The sequence below is a fragment of the Argopecten irradians genome, chromosome 12 (genome assembly GCF_041381155.1).
Source record: "Argopecten irradians isolate NY chromosome 12, Ai_NY, whole genome shotgun sequence".
NCBI lineage: Eukaryota > Metazoa > Mollusca > Bivalvia > Pectinida > Pectinidae > Argopecten > Argopecten irradians.
Window position 1 is genome coordinate 24855322 of NC_091145.1, and position 9648 is coordinate 24864969.

The 9648-nt window shown below is 37.7% G+C and overlaps 1 protein-coding gene across 3 annotated transcripts in view; it reads right to left on the reverse strand.

Annotated features, from left to right (window-relative positions):
- LOC138336430 (cadherin EGF LAG seven-pass G-type receptor 2-like) overlaps nt 1-4150 on the reverse strand; it is a 65435-nt gene extending 61285 nt beyond the window's left edge. For 2 of the 3 annotated variants that reach the window (XM_069285931.1, XM_069285930.1), the window contains exon 1: nt 160-4150. In XM_069285931.1, the coding sequence (XP_069142032.1) occupies nt 160-3748 (3589 nt within the window). In that variant the 5' untranslated portion in view covers nt 3749-4150. The remainder of the gene's footprint in view (nt 1-159) is intronic. The other variant, XM_069285928.1, reaches the window with a different exon arrangement.
- Nucleotides 4151-9648: the final 5498 nt, after the last annotated feature.

Here is a 9648-nt window from a genome sequence, read left to right on the forward strand (position 1 = left end):
ATTTTTTGTGTTACAAACTAAATTATAATTTATAAACTTCTGCTTACAAATACAATTTTATATATCGCTGGCCCTTGTTCACTGGACTGATTAATGATTCTTGGGCAATTTATTAGTTAGTATATATATAAACTCATAAATTAATGTTAAAGAACTCACCTGAAACTTTTACTTGAAAAGTACCATTCCTTGGAACATCAGAGTTAAGTCTGTAGTCTAGAGTTATCTCCCCTGTCGACCGGTTCAGATGGAGGAATTCCGCCTCATTTCCAGCAACAAACTCGTAGATAAGTTTATCCCTGTCAATTTCGTCAGGATCTGTGGCAGGCACACGTCCTATAATTCCAGTAATAAAATTATCCACAAAGTTATTGAATATGATGGTAAAATCCTTCAGAACAGGTTCATTATCATTGACATCCTGAACCATGACCAGAACAAGGGCTTCACTAAAGAACGGATCAGACTTTGCCCGGATTAAAATTTGGTACACCTTTTTTGTTTCCTCGTAATCAAGATAAATCAAGTTCCTGAGGATAGCCGGTCGACCTGGCTGAGTCTCTAACTGGAAACTGTCAGCGTCGCCACCTCCAACTTTTTCATATTCTACTTGAGCATTGACCCCCTCATCAGGATCTACAGCAGACACTTGTGCGACAATTGTCTTCAATGGGATATTCTCCATCACCTTAATTCTGATGGTGTCACTGGGGAAAACAGGTTTGTTGTCATTAATATCCAGAATGTTTATTGTGATAGTGGTTGAAGTCGAACGGGCTGGGATACCCTTGTCTACAGCAAAAGCTTTCAATACATACTGACTTCTTGTTTCTCTGTCCAACGGCTGTGCTACTCTTATCGTACCTGAGGAGGAATCTATTTCAAAATCCCCATTTCCGTCATCCCCTCCCTGAAATGTGTACTGAATAAATGCGTTCTCCTGTTCGTCTCTGTCGGTCGCAGAGATCTGAATCACACTCACCCCGTCCTGGGCATTTTCCATGACATCCTTTTCATACGACTTTTGGGTGAACTCTGGATTGTTGTCATTCACATCATTTATGATGACTGTCACATCCGTGGTCGCAGTCTTAGATGGAACACCATGATCTTGGGCAGTAACATAAAATGCTTCTCCGGTTTTCTTTTCTCTGTCCAAAGTGACATGTGTGAAAATTTTACCAGTGGTGGCTTCAATGCGAAACGAGGTTGATCCGTGCAGTTCGTAAGTCAGTCGAGCGTTTTCTCCGACATCATCGTCCAAAGCCATAACCTGATATACAAATGTGTTCAAGTCTGTGTTTTCTTCCACGTTTATAGTATAGGGGGTTCCCTGGAATACTGGCGTGTGACGATTGGTGTCCAGAACGAGGATGTGAACCTCAGCAGTGTCAGATTTCCCACCCTTGTCTGTCGCACGAACAACAAGGACATATCGAGATACCAGTTTATAGTTAAGTGGTTTGTTGACTTTAATCAAACCTTCTCCATTAAGAGTATTTATCCTAAACGCATCATCTTGGTTACCAGAAACGATGGAATAATCAACCAGAGCGTTATCGCCACTGTCTGCATCCATGGCGGTCAGACTCAAGATGACCTTTGAACCTGGCTCCTCGTCCTCGCGTACGGTCTGATTATAAACATCGTGAGGAAATACCGGATGATTATCGTTGACATCACTTACTATTATTTGTACATCAGTTGTGGCAGACCGAACTTTAGTACCTTTGTCTTGAACTTTCACAACAAAGTTATACATTTCTCCAGTCTCTCTATCCAATGGTAACTTAACCTTTATGTCGCCAGTGTTTTCGTCAATCTTAAATGGGAAATCAACTGGTGTAGACAATATAGAATAAAAGAGTTCTCCATTTGGTCCAGCATCTTTGTCTGTGGCTTGAACTGATAGTACAGTGGTGTTGACACCAACATTTTCTTTTACAGAGTGCTGGTACGGGGCTGCATAAAAATACGGATCATTGTCATTCACATCTAAAACGTTGACGTCAACCACCGTAGTATTTGACCTCATTGGTGACCCACCGTCCTGAGCGCGAATTAATAGAGAGTATGACTCTACTCTTTCTCTATCTAATGCCGACTGAATCGAGAGTTCACCAGTACTGCTGTCTATTTTGAAGGTGTTGTCGGAATTTCCACCAAATATACGGTAAGATATGATTCTGTTGTTACCCTGGTCAGCATCCGTTGCCGACACGTAGGCGATGATTGGGGAGGAGGTATAATCGTGATCTTCTGGTATATCGACTGTATATTGTTTCTTTGAGAACTGTGGACTGTTATCGTTAACGTCCTGAATGTTGATGTTGATGGTGGCCGTGGAAGACTTCCTCATGGAGTTCTCTCCCTGATCCATGGCCTGCACCAACAACTGATAACTAGCCACTGTTTCTCTGTCCAGTAGTGTCTTGGTGGTGATACTTCCAGATATGGGGTCAATCATGAACGTCTGACCAGCTGGTCCGGACAGGTTTACTATTCGGTAACGAATCTCCTGATTATCTCCGGAATCTTTATCTGTAGCCCTAACGGACATAATTGTAGTTGAAATACCAATATTTTCCTTGACGTCTTGGTAAAAAACGCTCTTCTCGAATACTGGAGCATGATCATTTACATCAGTGACCTCAATGGTAAGAAAAGTTTGTGCCTGTCTGGAAGGGGAGCCATTGTCCGTAGCGATAACCTGAAGATAATGAAACGGAATTTCTTCACGATCTAAACGTTTGGTCGTGTTGACACGTCCATTGATTGGATCTATGCCGAACATTGTCTTACTTCTCTGGTCACTAGTGGCGTCCAAACTGTATGTCAATGTGCCGTCGTTCCCTGTATCGGCATCTGTAGCCGTAATGGTTATGACATGCAAACCAGGATTCTGTTCCTCTAGGACGCTTTTGGTATATGAATCTTGTTCGAATTCAGGGGGGTTGTTTATTGAAATGGCTCGTTTTAATCGTATATGACTGGAAGCTTGTCTCACCTCATACATAGTTGGTGTGTTTTGGACATTCCCTACATTGTGGATCACTAGATTTACCTTCATATCTGCCTCCATGCCTTTACAATACATTATGAGATTAAAATTGAAGGACCATTCATGGCTATGTAAGCATATTTGTCTGTCGGTAAGAATGGAATCCGTTTTCATATCATAAATCACACCTGGATTATCGATACCGGTTACAAAATTATTGCATGATTGGAATGATACTGGAATGTTATGATTGATATTTAAAATATTTTGATCTGGTTGAACACAACCATTTTCATTTAAAAATTTACCGTAGAGTACGATAAAATACACCTGGTTTTGGTACGTCCGTTTTTGTTTTCTGTGATCAACTGACGTTAGGCAATGTTGGCCTTGTAATAACAGGGTAGTAACGGTATGATTAGCGGGCACCTGCACCAATGTCTGATGACGGTTTTTCCTGGCTAACACCCTGTATAATAAGGGATGATCCCAGCATGGCACTTGTTTATTGAGATACACTACCCCTGTGCTGGAATCCAGCGTCAGAATCCCGAGGGCCCGGGCGCTCGTGCTGTACATGTCTACACTGTATGACCAGCCGGGCCCGTGACTCACATTGAACACTTCACTTCCAATTTCAGCAACACGCGGAATAACAACCATGAAACATAAACTAGGAATTATCTGCAGCACAAACCAAAACACAGCACACATATATCTCCCCATTCCGACGGTTAGAAGAACCATTTTCACTATCTATTACACTATAAGGATCCACCCGTGTGTATTTTACACAGCTCCTTACGAGGCCACTGTCTAATGTCGTCCAGGTACCTAATGCCTCGCTCGGCGAAACAGAGCGTCCTATTGTCACTAGGTTACATTAAATCCTTACATTATTCCATTTTGACATGACTTTCCATTTACGAATCCATTCCACCTACTTGATAAGAATTCCAGCGTGTATGTGACTCTATCGCTGGTACAGCCATTGGTTCGATACCGATCACTTCAAAAATGGCTACGCTGAACTTCGATAGGTTGACAGGCTGTTCCTCGAACCTCCCCGGTAGTGTGAAGTCAGTGACAGGATACGGTTGGCTGACGATACGTACAATCGGTTACCGACTAATCACAACTGTTCGGAAGGACACTTCTATTGTTGATGTATTATGCAACGAAAATGACATTACAATGTAATAGCAGACAACAAGAGGGGAGGTACTCGCAACAGCGGAGTATCAATAATTCTATTAAAACCACGTGACACAATCAAGGTGCTCGATATCATAAGAAACGGGTCTAAGATACTAACCATTGATAAGATTAGCCCAATCAAAACAGGTAATCCAATTCGAAAAGATTACTTTGTAAACAGATTAGGAATTAATCATTTCTTTATACTAACTTTAAGGAATCGATCTATTGATCCAATTACTCTATTTAAAGTAAATGTCTGTAGGTACATTCCCTAATAGCTGTTTTGACTGGCCAAGCTTTTTCTAGTTTTTGCATAAGACTTTGAGATGTTTTCAACTTGTTTCACAAGTTATCGTACAATGCAATTCTTAAATAGTTTGCGCAAATATAATGAAAAAGTAATGCGGTTAACTAAACATATTAATTTTACAAGAACAATATGCACCGTTTTAATTGATTAGTTTCCTTTTTTCTTTCGTGTGTTTTTAAGCAAACAAGTAAAGTAACTGTATATATATTATTATATCCTTTGTTGTCTACGTTATTTATACGCTTATGTCCAATTAAACTTATCACAAATAATTCTTTGTGTAAAAAAAACTTCATTATTTCAATAGCAGTATTGGAAAGAGAAAATGATACATTTAAAACCTGTTGAACGCAACTTTATCGTCTTGTGTCATTCATGATTTTTATTTTAATTTGATCGATGTCTAAATTCATTTTCTCTGAACGGAACTTTGTATTAATGCATTTCATACATGTATCACCACGTGTATATTTCATAAAAAAGTACAGACCTTCCGTTTGTTCTAACCAAGCTACCACGCCTGAGGGCGAAACATCGACATGAAATTGGTAAAATATGTAAGGGTGAAGACGACAATTAAATAAATGACCAAACATTAAATACGAGTGTTATAAATATTGTATTCGACCAGAAAGAATAATGATATTTAAAATCAACGACAAGAAACGATATCGATATACCCTGAAATAGACAAGGCTGACGTAGTTGCGCCCCTTGGTATAGTAAACCCACATGGTACCGGTAGCACTTGTAAGTTAGTTGGTCGCCGCGGAATTCGAAATACGTACATTATATATTCCTGCGACGACCTTATATCCTTTTTGAATATTGCACTGCTATGCTCTTTTTTTAAGTACTCAGATAGAATTTTAATATCAGCTTAGTTTTGACAGCGACAGGGAACATTTTCGGAGAACTATTTTTAAATATCTTTTGAGAGGGAGTGACAAAATGTTTTTAACTATCACTTAGACAGGACACGAGAGAAAGTAAAAGCACAGAGGATTAAGTTTTGTAAATAGGCTGCGAGAGGATTGAGAGGATGTACATATAAGTATTGAGATTACAGATTGAATTCCATAGTGTAACAGTTAAACGTCAAAAGTTTCGCGCAATAACGCCAGAAAATTATTTTTTTCTTCAACCAAAATTATCCCAATCGGCTTTCGTACTTGACACCTTGTTTCTTCTGAAGAATTTATTCAATGTTTCCTCATACATTGGGAATCTATCTACGCTTTCGTGCTATTCCCTGTTTGGTTGTTATGTGTAGGTAGATGCCTATTTTCGATCTCTTTAATTTTAAATATGTTTCACATATCATGTATGCCTGTGTATTTGTCCAAAATGGTACCACTCATTTAGATATTTAATGAGTTTAAAATAACATATATAGGAAAAGAAAAAAAAATGATAATCATATAAACAGAGAGACAATTAAAAAATAAAGTTGGATAAGTCTCATTTGGCCGCCCATAATACAAAAATATTGTGAGTTGTCACAGACAGATCTCAAACGGAAAGATCTTCTTCATAAATGCAAAGGGTCTGAAACGGGTGGATATTCTCTATAGACGTTATGGTCTTCCACCTAAGGTCTGCGAGAAAGAATATCTTTCCTGTTGGTGTTTCCACAAGGTCCCATCTATGGAGATTTTCTGGTGTTGGTAGCACATCATACACAGATCGGAGGAGAAAATGCAGTTTGAATTGTAGGTACTTCCAGATTAGGATAGAACACGTGGTTCGGATAGAACACGTGGTTCTGTGTCCCACCTTGTCCAGGCACCTGAACACCTAGTTCTACTGCTTTTGTCTGTCTTCTTTCTTCTACCCTACTTCTTATCTCCTTGATTCTGTACCAATGTTCGCTGCTCTGCGTTATCTGCTTTCTTCCAGAGAGTGGTTTTAGATGCTCCAAGGCCCTGCCTCCAGCGGTTGGAGCAATCTACCAGATTCGTTAGTTAATGTGGTAACTATTAGAGACTTTGAGATAAAATTAGATGGACACTTATGCCAGTGACAATAGTTTTTATCGTGTATGTCTTTTATATGGCCTTAGCTTATAAAATAAATCATTATATTCCATTAATCAAATGAAGTCCATTCCATAGTGTATTTGTATGACAGCTTCCTTCATACTCCAGAGGTTACTTTCACTGTCATTATATCAACCCCTGGAATATGTCACAGCAAAACTGAAGACTCTAAGTGCGATAACAGGTGATTTGATGTATACCACAATAATTGAAAAAAAAACCAGTAAATTGTCGTTAACAGTGTATATGTGGCTTTGAAAATTAGCGTCGCTGTCTCTGAAATCTTCAAAAGAAGTCACTGCAGGCCTGTGATTGGGCTTTGTTTTTTTCCTGGACTGCCTTCAGAAAATTTGTTTTGACATATGATAGTTCTGGGGTTGATATTACGACAGTGATAGTAACCCCTGGAGTATCTAGGATGATATAACAGCAACATGTAACTTACTGGACATTACAGACGAGTTTATGCTACTTCACTCTCCTTGCATCATCGATATTACATGGGTTACTATCACTGTCGTTATATATACATGTGTGACAAAAGATGAGACAGTTAGTTTGGTTCTTTGATGTACATCAAATTAATCTGATATGTACAAAAATATACATTGTACAATGTATAGTGGCTGATTTTACGTTTTGCTACATAGAAAATCAGTCGGACCTGATTATTTATTCAATGAAATTATAAAATATTCCATAAATGTTATGATTCCGTCATTAGCAAAGTATTTTAAAGCAATTCTAAGCTGTGGTTGCTATCCTAATTCTTGTAATAAATCATACCTTATTCCTGTTTTCAAATCTGGTGATGCAGATCTCCCTATTAATTACATGCAGAGGCATTTCTCTTCAAAGATGTCTGGCAAAATTTTTTAATTCAATTTTGAATAATAGAATTACTGTCTTAATGCAAAATATGATATTTCCTAATCAATTTGGTTTTCGGGAAAAAAGGAGAACTACTGATGCCTTATTCGTTCTTAAAACACTATTGAATAAATACTCACAAGCGAAAAGCAAAGTATATGCTTGCTTTTTTGACTTTAACAAAGCTTTTGATAGCGTTTGGAGAACAGGTTTACTATATAAACTTGCCGAAAAAGGTATCGGTAAAAATATTTTCAATATAATATGCGACATGCATGAAAAAATACAATCCTCAATTAAATTCAAAACGTATACGACGGACTATTTTGATATTATCAGAGGGGTAGGACAAGGAGACAGTTTAAGTCCTACACTTTTTAATATGTATATAAACGACTTATCAAGCATTCTGAAGTACGACCCACTCAAACTAGGAGATGTAGAAGTAGGTAGCTTATCTTTTGCAGATGATTTAGTAATTTTATCTGAGAGTCCAGAAGGGTTACAAAAATCAAAAACCGAGCTCGAAAGCTACTGTGCAAAGTGGCAGCTATCAATAAATACAACAAAAGCGAAAACAAATGTATTAAAGTGAAACCATTTCCTTTTAATGGCAAAGAAATTGATCAAGTCAATGAGTATGAGTATTTGGCTACAAATTATGTGATATTTAAACGGAAACTTTTCGCTTGCTGTTAAGGAACTTTGTGCGAAAAGTAAAAAGGTTTTATTCTCAATTAAACAATACCTTAACAGAATAGCTGATATACCCATATGGCTATGGAAAAAGTTATTCAATTTCCTTATCAGACCAGTCTTAACGTATAACTATGAAATTTGGTATGTTGATTACTATAGCAAGATAGCTAATGCTAGTAAAAGAGCTTCCTCGAACAAGGCATTGTTTAATCCATTTTCCTTAATTGATAAAACACCATTCGAGCAAATTAATTTGGAATTTTGTAAAATGGCTTTGGGTGTTGGAGAGTATGCATTGATACAGGGCTGAATTAGGACAGTTTACTTTAGATTGTTTCATAAATACACAAGCTTTATGCTATATAAGAAGGATTTCACAAAAAGACATCAACGTCCTGGTGAAAGAAGCACTGGCTGTCAGTAAAAATATACATGCAAATGGAACGTATTCTTGGTTTTCCTATGTTTCTAATATCATAAAGGAAAATAAGATTTCTTATAACTTTGTAAATGCCAATCCTAGTAGGACGTTTAAAAGTTATCTGAAACAATTATTAAAGAAATCGATACAAGGTACATTCAAAGCCATTTTACAACTAAGATAAATAAGTCAGATAATAACAGTAAAACTTTTTTGTATAGTAAATTTAAACTTGTTTGTTTGTTTGTTTGATTAATTAACGTCCTATTAACAGCTATGGTCATGTAAGGACGGCCTCCCATGCATGCAGTGCTTGCGTGTATGTTGTGCGAGGTGCGTGTTTTGGGAGACTGCGGTATATTCATGTTGTGTCTTCTTGTATAGTGGAACTGTTGCCCTTTTTATAGTGCTATATCACTGAAGCATGCCACCGAAGACACCAAGCAACACACCCCACCCGGTCACATTATACTGACAACGGGCGAACCAGTCGTCCCACTGCCGTTAAGCTGAGCGCTAAGCAGGAGAAGAAAATAAACAAAACTATAAGGAAGAAACATATCTTTCTATAAAGGATTTTGAATAAAGAAAATTGCTCGCAAAACTGCGAATTAGCAACCACAGTTTAGAAATTGAGGCGGGTAGGGTAAAAAAGATTCCCCGTCCTCTGCGGTTATGCAAATTTTGTAATGAAATTGAGGATGAAACCCACTTCATTTTTAAGTGTTCCGTTAACTCAACAGTGAGAACAATTTTCTTTAATAGTCATAAAGATGTAATTAACCACTATCTAACAGATTTTGAAAATTTGATACGACTCTTGTCTTCTAATGATCTAAAACTTCTGCAGAATTTAGGCCTCTTTGTTAAAAAGTCATTTGAATTGAGGAAAGCTGGCTTGATAAATGTTTAAGTTGTTGTTTTGATCTACTGTGTGTTATGTACATGTCTGTTTTGCTATCGATCCCTTTTGTATGGATTTAAGGAAGCAATAAAGTTGAATTGAATTGTATTAATGGCAGTGATAGAAACTCCTAGGATACCGAGTATGCTATCTTTGATTCATGTAGGGTAGTCTACAACCTACGATTGTCTCCCTTCGTCCGTT